Below are 19,431 nucleotides of genomic sequence, written 5' to 3' on the forward strand. Positions count from 1 at the left end.
GGCTTTAATTTGATGCCAATCCTCGTGTCCAATTCCAAATCCAACATTCCAGGCTCCAAATTGCTGCAGCCTCCTGGGGATGCCGGGACGGTGCTGCTGCACCAGAGCACTTCCCACTCAGCCCTAACGGGGATGAGCAGGACACATCCTCATCGCCTACAGCACCCAGTAATTGCATGATGACCACCAACACAGAGTTTTCCATATTTTATTTCCACCTTTTCATTTATGATAGTACAGTAAAATAACTTTAAAAAAAAAAAAACAATCTAGCCCCGACTTCCACATCGCCAAGTACTCCCAACTGCAAACCTTTAGTGACTTTGGAAAGCCAAGTACACATTAATCTGAATTTACAGAGACATTTCCTTCAGGAGGACTGACTTGTTCACAGGGAACACTGCTACATGCAGCTTACTTCACACTATTCCCAGAGAACAAGCCATTCCATGGGTCCAGACTCCCCAGCTCCCTGAACATTGGTTCCTCTCACTCAACAGCTTGCAGAGAGCTTCGGGAGAAAGAGAGGCAGGGAAGTGTGTGATTCAATATTCATTCTTATAGAAGACAAGCTTTGTGCTATGATATTTTGCCCAGATGGCAAATTCAAGGTGTGTAAACACAGCCAGAGCAGTGCAGCAACTGGAGGAAGACAATGGATAAGTGCAACTCAGGCAAAAGGGAGTCACTTTTCTTTTGAAGTGGTCAGAGAAGGTGGCTGGGGCAGGAAACTGACTCAGTAGTGAAACAGGTATCACGATACACGTAGGATACAGAATCAGTGAGAATATAGCTTAAGCTTGGTTGCCTTTACAATTAATATTGAAGAATATTTAACATCTCCGCTTTCTTTCACAACTGTAATCTGCTGCACTTTTCAGAAGCACAGAAGTTTGCTTTTACTGCAATGTAAAGCTACTATGGAAAAAAATGGAAGCACAGAGCTCATCTTTCAAAACTAGGTATAAAAGTCAATCCACTCTAGAAGGTCCTTCATAACTAAATACAACCATCCATTCCTCATGATTCAACTAATTTTTATATTTGGAAGTAAAAAAAAGATATGCTGCAAAAGTTTGTCTTCATAAACTTACACTTTTGTCCTAGAAACCAAGTACTCTTGACACCAGGAGCTAGGACCATGAAGTAACTTCAGCTCAGGACATCCACCTATTGCTGAATCCAGATGTGCTGGTGGGAGCAGCTCATCATCATTCTCTGCCTTCCAGTGCCAGATTATCAAAAGATCTGCTGTGGAACATCTTAAACATTAATCCATCTGCCTTTGAGACACGCTGAGGGTGTACTCACACAAGCACATCTCAGGAAGCAGTGGTTTCTGGGAAGGAGTGCTAGGAAGTGCCTGAAGTCAATAGGTTTTTCCACTGACAGAATGATAAAAAAGACAATGTCTGCTTACAGCCTTGTGTTCTCATCTGAGAGAACATTACTAAAGCAGCAGCAGAAATGGTTGCAGTTCTAGTCATGGCCACAGCTCCCAATTCTCTTCATGAGCACAAGAGGATACTTGGCTCATATGCACCCATGAAAGTTCAGTGCATTAGAGGAGGTGTATTTGAGAGGGTGAGGATCCTTTCTGTCACAGAAAAATTGGTAAATTTGCATCTCCTGAATTAGGCAACAGTATTGCTGGTGGTTTAAGAGTCAGATTAATCCAGATTAAGTCCAGAAGCAGCAACAAACTAGGCAGAACATCACAAAAAAGGCTACAATCAGCTCTTCTTCCTCTTAACTTTACAGTGCTGAGAAAATGCAGGGTGCCCAGACTGGTAGCCTAGGGAAAAATACCCCAAATCCTACCAAACATAAAATTTCCTAATTTATGATACACAAGCTTCCTAAGAGTCTAGCCTTTAAAATCCTCCACAGATGCTGAACAGAGAGTTACACATGGAAAAAAATCCAAGAAACCAACCTTGAAGAAGCTGGTTAACAGTAAAAAATATGACAACTCCAATCCTGGTATGGTCAAAAGGTGTTTTTAGAATAAAAGTGACCCTTTCTAATGCAGGGCTGTTGCTTCATTTGCCCAATAGCATTTTCCACTAAAGAAATGCTCCTCCAATTAAAAATATAAAAGATAATACTTTAATAATAATACTACTTCAGGTATTATATAAGGTTTATAATTTATTAAAGTTAGATTTTTTTTACACACATTTCCTATTTTCATCTTGAAAGGGCAGCTAATCTTAAAACAGTCACATGTTGATAAAGGCTTGCTACTTAAGAGCCATTTTTAAACATTCTCAGTCTGACTCATTTGAGACAACAGAGGTTTACCCCCCCAAAAAAAAAAAAAAAAAAAAAAATTAAAACAGGCTCCTTATCAGTCACTACTTTCACCAGCCAATGCACATTAGCTACTGGCAGCTCTGATCAACAACTGCAAAGTTGGTTGCCCCTGGTGAGAGTTCCCATCTTCTGCAAAAGTTTATTTTTCACTTATCAAAGAAAACTAGGCCTGGCAGGTATCCGCCTGGGGAAATCAGTCATAACCCTCAGTTGCATGGCATTGCTAAAATAAAGATGCGTCACTTCTTAACAAGTTACAAAAATTCACTGAATAACCACCTAGAAATAATCACTGCAGTTTTCCATTAAATATAGCATCATTAATTCAGTGAAATCAGAGAAAAAAAATATAAAAAAACCTTTCAAAATAGCTCCTTAGTTGCACCTTGCTTGAACTGAACCCTTGGTATATGAGCAGCATGAGTAATCTCATTTCATTCCCCACCATAACTCAAGAAAGAACACAAACAATAAAAAATAAGATATAAAAACCACAGTACATGAGAAATCTATGTAAAAAAACCAACCGTATCAAGGAGCTCAGTAACAACTTAAAGCACCACTCAAAATTAAGTACCATACATGTTACAGTACATTCCATTTATTATGACAATTTAAGGCTAAAATAGGTACGACTCCCTTAAAGTCAAGCTTTCTTATATTTATAAATGCATACAAACATTAAGTAGATACAAATGCATACGGGGGTTTTATTGCTCTGAATTGTCTACTAGAATGTTTGACTTTCCCAGATGTCATCTCAGTTTGTCTTTTTTAATCAAGCTGAAGTCCTACAATTGCAACTTATGGCACTTGTACGATTATAGACCTTCTTTGATTTGAGCCGTAAATAAATTCAAAGACATACCAGACAACACTGCCCATCACTGAAAACTTTGCAACTTGGTCAACTAAACATTCATCCATAAGATACATAACAATTCATCACAAAGATTAGTTCTGCAATTCTTCAGGAAGGATTTTCTTTTCAAAATAACAGGTCTAACCAAGCGGCAAATAAGACAACCAGCAAGAAATTTTTGACTAGTACCAGTCTAACAGACTGGGCTTTAAAAAAACAAAAAAAAAGCTGAATACATGCTCCAAAACAAAGAGCAAACTCTTCTTCTTGCTCATAGAGCAATTATGTTTCCTAATTCTGTAGGGCAATGCCTCATTCTGCCAGTGCCAAATTCTTTGACTGTAGCTTGTCCATTTCTTGACCAATGTTTCCCTCAATGGTATCACACTGGGCAAGAAAAACCTGGGAATAATAAACAAAGATATGTTACTGGGAATGCAGTTATAGCATATAGCAGATGCTTCTTAAGAACAGAAACTACAGTGTGGATCATGAAGTTAAGGAAGCCAACTCTACACCCATCTTCCAGGTCAGTTTTGGTAATAACTTTTTCACAATTTTGTTTACCCAGAATCCAACAGAAACTTGATGTTTGATACAGCAACAACATGGTTGCCCATTCTCATCAGTCCTGGCACTTAAGTACTTTGAGTTGATCCAAAATTCATGAACAACAATAAGGATCGTAAAGGTTTAGAAAAGTCAGTGCTTCAGTTTTGAACATGACTTTTAAACTCCTTTCTGAAACACTTCTGTAGCCAAGGGGGGGAGTGCTAAACCTACTCGGTCAAATCTAAACCAAGCTTTCAATAAACCAAAGCCTTTTCTATTTCTCAGGACTACAGGGCAACATGAACTCTCAGCTTTATCAGTAAGTAGCTGGTGGGCCTCAAAAGACATAAAAAAGGGGCACTCCACAGCACCTTATGCTTTCTTAGAACCTGCTTACCAGTTCTTACAAGTATAGGAAACCACACACAGGAATTAAGTGCAAGCAGCCAGTAGTGACTTTGCTTGTGCTGTACAAAGCACAAAACACCAACACATTAAGCCAGTAAATTCTTTTAGGCCAATCTCAATGAGTAAGACAACACTATAGTTTCTGGGTAGATTCTTCCACTATCTATACATGTCTTGCTCTCAGTTTTGCAGTGCCTGCATGAGACTTTAATGGTCAAAACAGATACTTAATGTTATTATATGAAAATGACATTAAGAAACTTCCTTCCCTCTAGGAAGGACACTGTTGTGCCACGTGAATACCTCTCAACCATCACACTGTTTTGAATCATTTGTCTTCAACTAATCCCTGAGCTGGCATCAACTTCATAAAGTTTATGCTTTATTAACTAAGCATATATTGACACAGATTCCTTGTTCTGGAAAACCAAATTGTTGTTGACTGCCCTGGAACAATAACACTGCTAGCAAGGTTCAGAAGGAGTTAGTTGACTGCATCTTTGTGTTCAGAACTTTGTGTTCATTATTCCAGCCACCAACCTACAGCTAGGGAGGAATCATCACATTTTCTGTACCAGCTACTGGAATTACTTTAACATCATCAGGAAGCTGTAAGGCCAATCAATAATGTAAGTTACAAATAGTACCTGAAAAAAGCACGAACTATGAAATCTGTATTTTTGCATAATGTTTTATAAAGCCATTAAATACCTCTCAAAGGGAGATCATAAAATACACCAGTGTAAGAATAAGCATGGAAAAATCTCTAAGATCTAAACAACCATTATTTTCACAAACTCTTGGTATACAAGTACCCCGCATTTATGGAAAACAAAACCAAAAAAAATGCTCACCTGAACTCTTTTCACCAACCCCTTCTTTTTCAATTTACAATCACTGAAATTTTCTGGCAGACTCTGTAGTAAAATAAACAAAGAAGTTGATGCAGCTTGATTAAAGTATCAAATAATCCTCTTGACAGGCATCCTGAAAATGAGATGCCTGCTCAGTAATGATGCTTGCACAAGAATTCAATAGAAAAAGTAATAAATTCAGGAATTCTGGCATACTGCATGCTGATTACAAAGGACTAAACTACAAAAAATTGTCATGTGTCCTTAGGCAACATACAGCAATAGCCATAGATGCTCCTTTTGTCTACTGTAGTGCATGTGAACTGTTCTGCTGAATATGACCATCAGCCTGACCATCACACAGAATGCAGATTGAGGGAGATAACCTTCCAAATACTAACTGGTGCCGTTTTATCTTACAAACAGGGACAGAAATATATAAAATTGAAACTTATGCTGCTTTTATTTCCTTGTATTGTTTTGTTTTGTTTTTAAAATTGATGCTAACCCTCTTAATACCAAAAACACTCTTCAGTATGTCCTAAGATGTATTCCATCACATATCTATCCTTTATATATTTTGTGAGAAATAGGGGGAATATGTAACTTTGAAAGTAAGTTACAAGGTTAACTCCAGGAATCTGTCATGCATGATGTAACTCTTCCTAGAAGAGCCTGTTCTACAGCAGTCATTTATTTTCTTAATTTATGTTATATACCTTACATCCTTGGATCTACAGCACAGGATAGGTTCAGAAGGTATTATGTTCTCAAAAACTGTCTCCCTAAAGTGAAAACTCCCTTTTTACAAGTGGTACATGTCTATTTTCCAAACCACAGCCTTTCTTCATTTGTTCATTTTGAAATCTATTTTGCTGTTCACAGAGTGTCTTTTCTAGTGCTGTATAGCATAGTAAGCCCTTGCTCACTGTAGCATGCTGCAACATAGCAACCTGCATGTCTCCTCCCAATAAGCAGGGCACTGAAAATACTGTTACCTGCTTTTCTTTCAGACACTGAATGCTCCAAAGATATTACAAAACAACTGAGAAGTTGTGGGTGAATTCCCTTAAACACTAGTTCACAAATTTTAAAAAGGCAGCTCTTGGAGTACTTGTAAGTTATTATGCACTAGCTCAGTTACACTGCTCATCTCCCTTGCTGAATATCTATCTCAGGCTGTGCTTTCTGAAGGAGATTCTGGCCTATGCAAGTATTCCTACCAATCTAAAACAGCAGATTAACAAACCATTTTCTAATGACCACAATAGGCCTAAGTTAACTTGCAGGAGCAGACAGGGAGCTCTAGCTGGGCTTACCTCACAAAGTCTGTTTCTAAAACAGATACTAGAAACTGGAGGAAACTTTGAAACCTTAGCATAGAGAAGATATTCAGACTATTTCTATTTTTGAGAACATTTTTCAAAACTGCTCTTTTTAATTACATCTGTGTTTTCAACTATCTTTTCTTGCACACTCTCCTAACTGTCTAGTTTTTGGTTTGTTGGGGCTTTTTTGTTGTTTGTTTGGTTTTTTTAAATCACACTTTGTAATCCCCTTGGCAGAGACATGGAATTGGAAGGACTAAATGTACTAACTTACCAAGATGTTTAAAAGGTGGTTTGCAATCAAATTCGTTAAGTTTACATATTTTAACATCAAATTAAATCTCACAGTCTCTCTGTTTTACCTTAGTCAGTTTACGTCTCGTCTCCAGAAATATGTTGTCCAACTATTCAGGGCTTAACAGTGAAGCTGGCAATAAACCTTAAGTCACAATAACACTATTTAATTAAAATCAAATTTAATTAAAGGAGGAGTATCTTAAGACTAGGCGACTAGGCAGTGCTTCTGCAAAAATCTTGCCAAATCTACATTTTGGTACTAACATTGCTTATGGAGGAGCAGTTTGGATTGGCAAATGTCTTTCTACTGCTCAGTGTATTCTTAATTTTAGAGTAGGTTTCCTCTTCTCATTGCATTTTCTCTGTGAAAAACCCTGATCAAGTCTCATAGTCCTTGGTCTGCAAGGTATTAAAACTTTCCAAAGTGACGGAAGTGCTGGCTTCATGTCACCAATTTCTGTGTAACTCCTGGCAAAGGTTCTTTATCCTCCCCTCCTCCAGCCAAAAACAGAGCCCAATTTCTCCTTACCAGTTGCTACCATCCCCAAATTCAGAATTGCTAACCACCTCTCCTCAAGAGTTGTCACCCTGCGGATGACACTGATATGACTGCTTCTTGTTTACACAATGGTCATGCTTTATTATTTATTTATTTTAAAACCAATCACCATTTAAAGAATGTTGCAGCTCAAAAGAATTCCTTCAAGACTTGGCCAAGAAGGCCAACACCATCCTGGCCTGCATCAGGAATCATAAAACCAGCAGGGCCAGGTGGGTGATCCTGCCCCTACACTCAGCCTTAGTGAAGTCACACCTCATGTCCTGTGTGTAGTTTTGGGCACCACAGTGCAGGAAGGACAGTGAGGTGCTGGAGAGAGTGCAGAGAAGGGCAACTGGGCTGATTAGGGGTCTGGAGAACAGACCTTATGAGAAGAGGCTGAGGGAACTGGGGCTGTTCAGCGTGAGGAAGAGGAGGCTGAGAGGAGACCTCATTGCTCTCTGCAACTATCTGAAAGGAGGCCGTAGTGAGACAGATGTTGGCCTCTTCTCCTTGGTGACCAGTGACAGGACAAGAGGAAGTGGGATCAAGTTCCACTTGGGGAGGTTCAGGTTTGGTATTAGAAAAAATTTCTTCATAGAAAGAGTGGGTAAACATTGGAATAGGCTGCCCAGGAAGGTGGTGGAGGCACCATACCTGGAGGTGTTCAAAAGATAGGCAGATGAGGTATTATAGCAGATGGTTTAGTGGTTAGGGGTTGTAGGGTGGGTGGTTGGACTTCATGAGCTTAGAGGTCTTTTCCAACCTTGATGATTCAATGATTCAGTGATTCTAGGACTTTGCTTTCACATCGCTGGCAAAGACAACACTGTATTTATTCTCCCACACCAATACTGTATGACTACCCACCTATGTCTCCACTTCTTAAATCATTTCTAAATTCACAGGTGTTGAACACATGGAATCTAGTGAAAAGGAGTATTAGTATCAAACTCAACTCCTCTAATTAATAAGCTTTTCCGCTAACAGTAAGACCATGACATTGCTAGGATAGAAAACAACATGTAGGCTTCCTCACCCTTAGCTCTCTATAACCATACAAATCTCATTTTGTCTGAAGCTAGTTGTATTTGATTGATCCAAACAATATATGACAGCCAAGACACTAAAGAAACTTTCACAAAAGTCCTGGGAAAAAACCCCATGAAACTGAAACATTTTCATTGTGAGCTTGCTGGTGTATTTCATTTCTACAATGCATCCATTCTTCTGTCTTAAGAGAAAACAGCTCGGTCACTTTTTTTTTACCATGGTGTTGACTGAATCAGTAGCATACTGATATCATCAATAGCATTCAAGAGATTTGTCAGAACTTGCTTTTTACATGGCTAACAAAAAGAATAGCAAATACTGCATAAAACAATAAAATACCTTCTGGAAGCTTTATGCTATTCTGCTTTGCATTTCTGTTTACCACTTTTTACTTCAGTGGAATCCATTTCAGCTGTTACAGGAGCTTGACCCATATGAATCAATGGGGCCAGATGCCACCTACCTTAGGGTGTGTTTAGAGAGCTCGCTGATGTTGTTGTGAAGCCGCTCTCCATAATCTTTGAGAAATTGTGGATATTGGGAGATGTCTATGAAGACTCTGAGGAAGGCTAATGCCACCCCCATACTTAAGAAGGGTTCCAAGAGACCCATTAGTCGCATCTCAGTCCCTGGGAACGTCAAGAAGCGAATCCTCCTAGTGACTATTAAAGGTCATGCCTAACAAGCTATATTGCCTTCTAATGCAAAGTAACCCACTCGGCTGATGCAGGGCAAGCAGTGCACATCATCAACCTGGACTTTTCCAAGGCTTTTGATACAGTACCTCCACAGCCTCATCCTTGAAAAACTAACTCAGCATGTCCTGGACAAGTAGTCTGTGCAGTGAGTGGGCAACTGGCTGACAGACCATACCCAGAGGGTGACAGTAAATAGTTCATCCTCCAACTGGCAACAGGCCACAAATGGAGTTCCCTAGGGATCGGCATTGGGAGCAATACTGTTTAGCATCTTCATAAGCAACCTGGATGTTGTGATCAAGAGCATCCTGATGAAGTTCGCTGACACCAAGATGAGTGCAGAAGTTGACACTCCAGAAGGGAGAGCCACCCTCCAGGATGACTAAGACAGACTAGAGAAGTGGGCTAACAGGAACTTCATGAAGTTCAATGTAGAGAACTGCAGGGTCTTGCACCTGGGAACACATAACCCAGGAGTGCAGTTCAGACTGGGATCCACTTTGCCAGAGAGCAGCCTTGTGGAATGGGACCTGGGGGTCTTGGTGGCCAACAGGCTCAACATGAGCAAACAGTGTGCTGCAACAGCAAAGAAAGCCAGTGGGGTGCTGGGTTGCATCAACAAGGGCATCACCAGCAGAGACAAAGAAGTTATCACCCTGCTCTACTCAGTGCTTGCCAGGGCACACAGGGAGTACTGCATTCAGTTTTGATCCCCACTGTACAAAAAGGATGTGGACAGGCTGGAGAGGGTCCAGAAAAGAGCCATCAGTATGATCAGAGGACTGGAGCACCTGCAATATGAGAAGAGGCTGAAAACTGTGTCTGTTCAGCCCTGAGAAGAGAAGGCTGAGGGGAGATGTTATTACAGTGTTCCAGTAGGACTTAAAGGGCAGCTACAAAGATGGAGACTCTATTTACAAGTCACATGGACAAGACAAAGGGCAATAGGCACAAGGTGCTCCTGGTGAGATTCCATTTAAACACAAGAGGAAAATTTTTCCCTATGACAAGAGTCAGACAATGGAATGGTCTCCCAGGGGAAGGGGAGGATTCCCTCGCTTTGAAAAGTTTTTGGTCTCAGCTCAACAGGGTGCCAAGACATAACACTAGAAGGGTTCCCCTCCAACGTGACATTCTCTGATTTTATGACATATGGCCACACCATCAGCCACAGTTGACATCCCAGTGGTCTGCTGCCCTATAAAAGCAGAAGCCCCCACACCTGACCCACAGTTCACCCTCGAGCTTCAAGGCCTCGGGATGCCAATCATGGGTGGAAGGAAGAGAAGCTGGAGCAGGGAGGAGAGTCCCTGCCCACCTCAGCAGGGGAGGCCACAGAGCTGCTCCCCAGAGCCCCAGAGGAGGAAGGCACCTCCCAGGAGGAGGAAGGGGAGGCAGCAGAAGAAGAGAAGGAGGAAGAGGAGGAGCCCTCCTGCTATGAGCGAAAGTGCCCTGGTGTCTCTGCGCCAGGCCATGCAGCTCCTGTCTCTGTGCCCAGCAGGGAAGGCTGTGGATCACAGGCTGCTGCCTGCCTGCCAGGAGCCAGAGCAGCGAGAGCCGCCCACCTTGCCGTGGGGCAGCACACAGACGGTTCCGGCAACCCCCAAGGAGGAAGGCATGTCCCAGGGGCCTGGAGAAGGGTAAGCAGCAGAGGAGGAACATCCCCCCTCACACCATGAGAGCCACTGCCCAGGCTCACACAGCTGATGCTGCCCAGCACAAGCAAACAGCACAGGGCCCTGGCGTGTCTGTCTGCTGGGGCTTGGTGTGAGGCCCAGGCATGAGAGACAACACAGTCACTGGTCACAGGCAGTGACTGCCAACAAAACAAACTCTGTGGGCTTCCCACAGGCTCCTCTTCAACCTCTCCCAGCAACAGACAGCTGCCTTGTTCATTACCAAGGCCTTCACAGACCCTTCTTTTCCAACCTCCACCACTACCCAGTTCCATTCCTCTGCACCAAGCCCAGGAGGAGAGTGAAGGAGAGGGTCTGGCTTCCATCCAGTTGTTGTCTTGCCCAGATGGCAAGGGACATTTTCCCATCAGCTGTCCTGCCTTTGCACCCACCTCCCATTATGGTTGCTAACATGACCAAATAACATGGAACTCACTTCTCTTTTTCTAGTTTTAATTGGACAACTACGTCTCGGCTTCCACAAACAGAAAAGGCACACAAGTCTTTTCCACAGGATCATCTTCCCTACAGAGAAACATCAACTCGCACAAAAATAAAGTCCAAGGTCCACTGAGTTTTTGGAAGAAAATGGACATGTGAGCAATCCTGACTATTTAGCTTTAGCCAGAGTGAGCTAAGGGCCTTGAGGCCCAGCTGCAAGGTTACTAAAAGATCAGCTACAGGCAAAAGATGAGGGAGTTGGCAGCAGAAAAGAAGAATAACAGGATGGGAAAGCATCGCATAGACAGCACATAAACAGTTGTATTTAACCAGTTAGTGCCCTGTGGCATATGAAGAATGTGTTGTACCAATCAGCAATATGCTTATGTTATCAGCCTGACTGTGTATAAAAGGGCTACTGCTACTCTCAATAAACAGCATTACTTTGATTATATTAATCCGCGTGTTGTCCACTGCGCTCTTCCCGACAGTCTACTAGCTGATGGGGTAGAGATATCAATAATAATCCAACAAGTGCTGGTAAATAAGACAACAGCAGTTGTCAACCATTTCTCTCACATTCCTAGAGTACAGAACCTCCCAAATACACTACTAGCATCTGGCTGGTACCATGACTAGAGGTAACCTCTGCCTGGATAAAAAACCAAAAATGCTGCAACAGCTCCCAATACTACTAATGTTCACTTCCAGAAAGCTGAAGAGGGACTTTTTAGAAAGGCAGGAATGCCAGGACAAGGGGTACCGGTTTTCAACAGGATGAAGGTAGAATTTGGCAAGACATTAGGAAGAAAGTCTTCATTGTGAGGGTGGTGAGACACTAGGACAGGTTGCCTAAAGAAGCTGTGGATGCCCACTCCCTGAAAGTGCTCAAAGACAGCTTTGGGGCTTTAAGCCAGGGGCTTTAAGCAACCTGGTCTGCTCCTGGTGAGATTCTGTTTCAACATGAAAGTTTTTCACCAGGAGGACAGTCAGACATTGGAGTGGTCTATCAGGAGAAGTGATGGATTCACTTTGGCAAGTTTTAAGTCTCAGCTTGACAGGGTGTTGAGACATACCTCAATAATATTAGTAGGGCTGGACTAGATGATCCTTAGGACCCCTTCCAACCTGACATTCTGTGGTTAATAATTCATCTACATACCCAATTACTGTTTTGTGTTGCCACCTCTGTGTTGTTCCTCAACTACTTTACAGTTAAGTAATACCTAAGGAAGTTGGTGGCCCACTCACCTCATCTGCAAGATTGCACACAAGTTTTATGGAAGTTCAGTTTTCATTACAAAAAGCACAGCCACCTTTGTTTATTGCAACAACAAAATAACTACTTTAATATGTGTAACATAAAAAAAGTTATAGTATAAAGTTATAAAACTTTAACTTATTTCTTCCTTTAAAAAATTGAGGCTCATCAATGTCTTATTAAGTTCCTATGCAAGAGTAAAAAACAACAATTTCAAATTTTAAAAGATCAGTATCTTTTAAAAGATACTAATTATAATTAGTTTTAGCTCTGGTTGCTCCACTTCCACAAGAGACAAAGCTAAGGTACAGGACTCCATTATTTCCTAAATCTAAACATGAAGTCAGTAGCTTATGTCTTCTAAAATCTTGTACTAAACCTGAAAGTCCCTCATTCAGTATTATTTAATGTATTTTGAATAGGCAAGTAAATAATAGCTTTCTGTTTAAGCCATGCAAAAGGTACCAGAATAAAAAATAAACTTCGAACACTCAGTTTGGATTAATTAGAAAGCAGTGAAGAGGGTTTTGCAAGGCTGCTTTTTGCAAAGCTGGGTTACAGCACTGTGCACCACTATACAAATACTGACCTTTTCCTAAATAAGACTTAGTATCAAAAAACTGAAGGGATCAGAAATAACCTTTAATCCCATCCAGTTGAAACAGTTGTAACCTGATTGCTGTTTTCATGGTAACACATAGTATATCTGACATATCAAACACAGAATCATGTTAGATGAATGTCTGTACAACAGCATTCAAGAACTGTCAGCAAAATATTTTCCTCTACATGAGTCAGAAAGTAGAATTTTCAGACTTTAAAATAAGCATATTAGAATTTTTTAAAAGTATTTAGGATCTGTTGGCTATAAATAGCAAAAGTTGGTTTACCATGAAAAGTGTACATCACAAAAGGAGGAAACAAGTTAAGAAGCTCCCCTTCATTCCTAGAAACATATCCATATTGTTCAGCATCTGATGATGGTCAAGTCAAACTATTACTCTATGATCTAGTTTGCTGATGAACTTTTTCAAAGTGTCCATCCAAAGTGTCCATCAATTAAACTACCTTTGGCTCACCAATTATAGGCAATTGCATGGAATCTTTCTGAACCAATCCCATGAAGTGTGAATGTACAAAGACATCACTACCACAGAAAAGTAGCATTTTTCCTCCAGAGCAGGATATTATGATTGTAATATACAACATAATCATAAAAAGATGTTTATAAAGAATCAACAACAAAGACAGAAACAGAATAAGGAAATACCCAAGTTGCCACAATCTTCTATTTTTCTCAGCGTTAAGTCCCTTATAATCACCTAGGTCTCAGCTACTGTATGATGCAGATAAATATATATTATATTCTGGAAATATGCTGTAAGGTTATGATCCATTAATGACTGTGAAGCACTTGGATATACCCTAGTACGTGCCAAAGAAAGAAAGCAGTCTTTTATATGCAGGCTTCTCAAATCAAAGTACTGTCAGTCTACATATGACTGACCAGAAAATTCTTCAGGACCTCCTCATTCTTATGCAATACTGAATACAAAGTTTATCTGGTGTGTTTTTTCCAGGCCTTTACTATTACCATGAAGTTTAATGTTAGAAGTTTGCCAAGACAAACTAAAAGGGCAAAACTCGAGTAAAGGATACCCATTTCATGTAGTCTTAACAGGCCGCTGCCCCAAACGAAACTCTTTTGTAGAATGGGGATGCATACACAGGCATTAATGTCACCATTTAGAAACAGATGCTGCCAAGTATTCTTTTGGAGACTTGGGGCAAGAGCTGGATATTAAAGAAAAATGAGCAAACCAATTAACTGATTTTCAAAGCCCAAATAAATTTTTCAGTATTCTGAAGTATCAAATAAATTACAAGAAAAATATATTCCTAATTCTAAGTTTCTGCTGGAACTTGATCCTCTTCTGTAATTACTGACATACCATGGCATCAATCTGTTCCAGGATCTTCATGAACTGCTCTGCAGTTCCTTTTATCCTCTTGTCCAGCTGTTTTAGTGCTTCTGCTTGGAGATCCTTGGCTAAAAATCCCTGAGGAGGAAAAGGATGCAAGGAAAGACAAAATTATTCTACACCCTGCAGAATACTCAGTTTAGAAAACCTGTCAGACTATCAGAGCAGAAAGCATCTTTTTCTATTTCTGTATGATAGGGTTTCTCATCTCAATCTGTATTCTGTCAGCCTTTGTAATGCTAAATGTAAGGTCTGCTAGGCTTACTTAAAAGATTAAACAAGTAACAAATGTTCCCCTTCGGACTTTGAGAAAAGTATTTATGTTTTTCTAGATCTAAAGAATATAATTTACTTCGCATGCTACAATATTTATCTTTTTTCTAAACTGTGCCATGCCTCTATTTTGCAAATTCATAAACATCATTTGAAATACAGTGAGAATTTTACAGACCCTTTGGACAGTTAAAAAGACCAGCTTATTACTGACTACACAAAACCTTTAAACAGTGGTTCTTAAAAATATATACACCTAGAAATTCTGCAGAGATATAAAATGATACAAAACTGGCATACCTTCTGGATACTTGTGAACTCTTTATTAACTTCCTCTAACTTATTAGCTATTTGCTCCACTGATTTCTCCAAATCTTTTAACTTCTTTAATTCAGCCTCTTCTTCTGGACTATTCTGTGTATTCAAAAGTACAGCATTCACAACCATGGAACAAATAGTGTCACTATGGAGCTAAAATGCAACAACAGTGGTGATACAGACATAACAGTAATACCTATCAAGTAGGTATCTTCCAAAGCTTCATTGCAAATACAGTCAAAGTCAGCTGTATATAAACACATTAAATAATACTAATATGAAGGGAGAAAGAAAAAGTGCAAACAATTTTTTTACTTTTAAAATAGTGGTAACATTTATATCACAATATATTAACTTGGCCTCTACCTGGCAAAGACAGACACAAGTTATTTCACTAGAAATAACCCAGCAGGTTCAGTAGCTACATTTTAAAATTTTTTTTAACCAGAATAATAATATGGGCAGACAGGGTCATCAGTGCACAAAGCACTGACAAGCAACATATTAGGCAAAAGTTTGTCAATAATGTAAGGCAGAAGTCAGTCAATAATGTAATTTCAGAAATGTACAAACTCCTGAGTTATTCACAGTACAACATGAGATTGAACTCAATTTTGTGGTAGGTACACAAGATTAGCTTTATGCTGTAACTTGCTTCTGTGCTTAGCAACTGAATCACTAAAAAAATATTGATAATTTAAGAAAAAGAAAAAAAAGTAAAAAAAAAGTACAAAAGCAACACTTACCCTTTTCCCAATCAACATGACTTTGCAACCATTTTTAACACCAAGTGCTGACAACGGTTGTTCCAGTTCTTTCAGAGACTTCCCTAAATGGAAAATGAGAAAGGAAAAGATAGATAATGGCATAGAAGACAATTAAAACATGGACATCTGAAAGTAACTAAAATGAAACCTATCATCAGTAAGAAACATTAACAGATTTATAAGTTACCTTTGTATATCAGTTTCTGAAAAGGAACTGGAACTCCAGTGACTTGTTCAATAAGTACAGCCATGTCTTGTAGTGTAGGTTCACCATCTTCTTGTTGAGAAGCAACCTGAATACTGTGTTTTTCATTACCTAATAAAAAACAGAGTAATGGTAATACTTATTGTTACCTAGAGAATATTACAGGGAATCTGTTTCTAGTATCCATTTTCATTAATGTAGAAAGTTCTCAAGTCACTGATTCTCAAGTACAATCATAATTTTCGAAGGATTCTATTGCCTTTCCTTCATTACTTACCTCAGCTGAAAAATTTGTTCTACATTATAATAATCTGAAGAGATGGATTCTACTAGCATAAGAGTCCTGCTAAATAGTAATCCCCTCCTCTTTTTAAGAGTGTGAATGGTGTTCAGACATCTGGTAAGCTAGAGCATGAAAGCTCACACTTTCTGATTATTCAAGTTCCTTCTTGTAGGAACTTTTCATGATTGCGTCTTGGGAGAATCTGAGACAATTTATCACTTCCTTTGCTCCCCACTTCGTACCCATGAGATGCAAGCAGTCAGTGTCTACCCTGCCTCCACCAGGCACCTGAAATAGTTCTCACAGTCCAAAAATTACTTCTCCCCATAATACTGCTGACCCACCAGCCTTAACCATTTTAAGAATTCTCAACCCGTATATCACCTTCCACTTACAAAGCATCCTACTCAGGCTCCCTAAGATTATCTGCATTAAAACAAGTTATTCTAAAAATAGGTGTCTATCAGTTAATCTCTGCTTTGCAGTAGGCCCGTTCTATAACTCTCTGCTCCCACACACTTCCATCAGGCCCATCAATCTGAAAGCACCCACAGGAATCAGCCACCACTGGCTGCAAGGAAAACCAAGATTCTCAGTTACAGAAAGAATTCTTAAAAAGATACTGGGAAGAAAACTATTCTCATGCCACCAATTCGAAGTACACATATGTTTTATAAAGAAAAGTGCTAGAAACAGATTTTCAGATGTTCCAGCCTCCCAGAATCACATGACACTGGCCTGAAAAACTTGCAAACTACAATATTTCTTAATGCCAAAATGGTTTTAAGCTCAAAACCACATTACACAAGCATCTTCCATAAACTAACCTCAATATATTTCAAAAGGCCATTTTGATAAATACAACTGCTTTGTGTAAGGGCTGTGCCTGTCAGCAGTTGAGAGAAAAAAACAACAAAACAAACAGCAAATGGGGAAGAGAACAGCTGAAGTTTGCCTAGCAACAGGAAGAGTTTTAATTAGAAATTATGAGTACCATTTTGGGCAGACTGTAACAAAAACTCACAGTGGACTGAAATCATCATGTTAGAACTGGTACCTTATCAGTTTGCTTCAGTACATGACTATACTAATTTAAAGTAATCACTAGTGCAAAATTTAAAAATATTTTTGAAAATACCTATGTAAGTTTAAAAAAACAGGTCAATTCAATTTTTTGAAGATCATCAAGTGCTGCATCTGGGCCTACTACCATTCTGTTTCTTCACCATTATTTCGATCTTCCCCCACTTTAATTTATGCATGCAAAACTTCAATAAAAATATTTGTGCTAAGCAGTAAACCAGCATCTGGCAGCAACAGGTACAACCCAGACAGTTGAAGTCAAAGGTGAAGGATGTCTTCTACTTGCAACTTATTAATGACAAAAAAATTACTAGATAAGAAAGCAACTAGAATGATAAAAACATTCTCAAATAACTGCTGTTAAACAGCAAGATGTTGGAATTATACATACATTACACATATGTATACATCTTTGCAAATTAAAGCCCCTCAGATCAAATGGAGCTCTCTGAAGGCATTAATGAGCACATGAATCATGAAGATTCAAACAGATTATTCTGTTATATCAGTCTCAGATAAAACTGCCCCAGGTGACAAGGGAAACATTTTCACTAAACGGTGTATCACATACCACAGTAACAGTTTGAAAACATGAACGAGAAGTAGAAATAAATTCTAAAGGTGAAAAGGATGTCACCAATATAGTCCAAAAGGAACAGAAGAACTCCTTTTTCAATAATTAAAAAATAAGTTATATCATAAAAAGTTAACAAGTTTCGTTAACAAAAATCAGCTGACAAATACCTCCCTGATTTAATACCCTGCTATCCTCCTAATTTTTCCTACTGTTAGATACACTTCATTAAAATTTAACCATTGTGTCTCCCATCTTACTTTTAATAACTGGTGAGTCCAGGCTATTCTTACTTTTTGCAGTAACTTTTTATACTTATTTGTTGACTTAACCACATCTTTCCTTCCACCTTCTCTTTCCTCTTATTTCTCTTCCTGAGCTAAAAAAGCCCCATCATGCCAGCTGACCTTTGAGTAACCCATTTCATGAGGTCAGCGCCCTGATGAAATCACTGCTTCAGCTGCAGTCTTGAAAACATACACGTTTATTCAACAAGGTGAGAGCCCACTGGGAAGCATCTTCTTTTACCATACACAGCTGACTTTGTGATGTATTCCATCAAAATGAAGACTGCTACAAAAAAAGTGACGGCTGCTCTGCACTCTCGGGCAAGCCCTGTCATCCGTTCCCACCATCATCCTTACAGTAGATCTACCCCCGTACAGCGAGTTTGATCGTTTGTTTGATGATTTATTGATACAGAAATTGCGCTTTATTTTCTTTTTTCTTTTTTTTTTTTTTTTTTTTTGTCTCCCTTATGTTGGATCAGTTTACGGTAGACAGAGGGAAAACGTGGCCGGTAGAGGAGTGAAACCTCACGGAAGAAACCGGCACCGAGGTCAGGCTGGGCAGAGGGCGAGCCCTCCCCACCTCGAGGCCGGGGTCGCTGCCTCCACCCAGCTGACAGCCGCAGCCCCGCGCAGGCGCCGGTAGCGCCGGTATTTTCTGTCTCCTTGAGGCTGTGAAGCGCTGCAGCGGGGGTGCCAGAGGCGCTCACACACACTCACACCCGCCCGCTGCTTCCAGCCTCTCCCGGCCGCCTTCCGCCACCGCCGCCCGCCAGTTTCCCCGATGCACCGGGCGCCAGAGGCACCGCGGGCCCGCACGGCCCGGCCCTGCTACCGTTAACGGCTCAGACCAGGTTGGGCTTGAGCTACCGGGAACGGCGGCCCCACAGGCCGGGACAAGCCCCCAAGGGAAAAGCCGTGGTCCGCCCTGCACGGTCCCGGCGGTGCCTGAGACACGAGGGCTGAGACACGGCGCGAATCGCTGCGCTCGGCTTGGGCAGCAGCGGTGCCCCGGGCCCCCCGCCCTCCCTCCCTGCCGCGGGGCGGCTCTTACTGTATGTGACGGTGACGGTCACCGGGGCTCCGGGCGCCGCCATCTCACCCCGCCGCTTGGAAACCGTTCTGTGGGCGCCTCCCGGGGCGCGCGGGCAGCGCGTCACTTCCGCCTCTCTCCGCAGGATGGGGCGAGGGGACGTGACGCCAGCGGGAGGACGGGGCCGGGCGTGTCCTTGCGTCATCGGTGGCGTGACGCCATCAGTCGGGGGGAGGGCAGTGAGGGAGGGGACACGGCGAACCCCCTCAAAGGCGGGGGCGCGGGCAGGCGGCAGGGGCTTTTAGGGCCCCTGCCCCTTACCGCGGCTTCGCCTCCCAGGGC

The 19,431-nt window shown here is 41.0% G+C and overlaps 1 protein-coding gene across 2 annotated transcripts; it reads right to left on the minus strand.

The window, feature by feature from the left end:
- Positions 1-194: 194 nt before the first annotated feature.
- On the minus strand, positions 195-19,202 carry BAG1 (BCL2 associated athanogene 1). Of its 2 annotated transcripts, XM_030446150.1 has the most exons (7): positions 19,111-19,202; positions 15,812-15,940; positions 15,604-15,686; positions 14,840-14,953; positions 14,237-14,344; positions 4,993-5,055; positions 195-3,580 (listed from the first exon to the last, which is right to left on the minus strand). In XM_030446150.1, the coding sequence occupies exons 1-7, from the start codon at positions 19,151-19,153 to the stop codon at positions 3,491-3,493; spliced, it is 630 nt and encodes a 209-aa protein (XP_030302010.1). In that variant the 5' UTR covers positions 19,154-19,202; the 3' UTR covers positions 195-3,490. The 2 variants fall into 2 exon arrangements, with proteins under 2 accessions (XP_030302010.1, XP_030302011.1); XM_030446151.1 differs by lacking the exon at positions 14,840-14,953.
- Between the last annotated feature and the right edge of the window lie 229 nt (positions 19,203-19,431).

Source organism: Calypte anna, chromosome 2 (genome assembly GCF_003957555.1).
Source record: "Calypte anna isolate BGI_N300 chromosome 2, bCalAnn1_v1.p, whole genome shotgun sequence".
In the NCBI taxonomy this organism is placed as follows: domain Eukaryota; kingdom Metazoa; phylum Chordata; class Aves; order Apodiformes; family Trochilidae; genus Calypte; species Calypte anna.

What these genes read in the sequence shown, in the direction of transcription:
- BAG1 (XM_030446150.1), bottom strand. Translation starts at nt 19,153, where the DNA reads ATGGCGGCGCCCGGAGCCCCGGTGACCGTCACCGTCACATACA. An exon ending in TCAGAAACTGATATACAAAG is followed by an intron (nt 15,687 to 15,811) that starts GTAACTTATAAA and finishes TTTTCCATTTAG; the next exon opens with GGAAGTCTCTGAAAGAACTG. An exon ending in TCATGTTGATTGGGAAAAGG is followed by an intron (nt 14,954 to 15,603) that starts GTAAGTGTTGCT and finishes TTGAATACACAG; the next exon opens with AATAGTCCAGAAGAAGAGGC.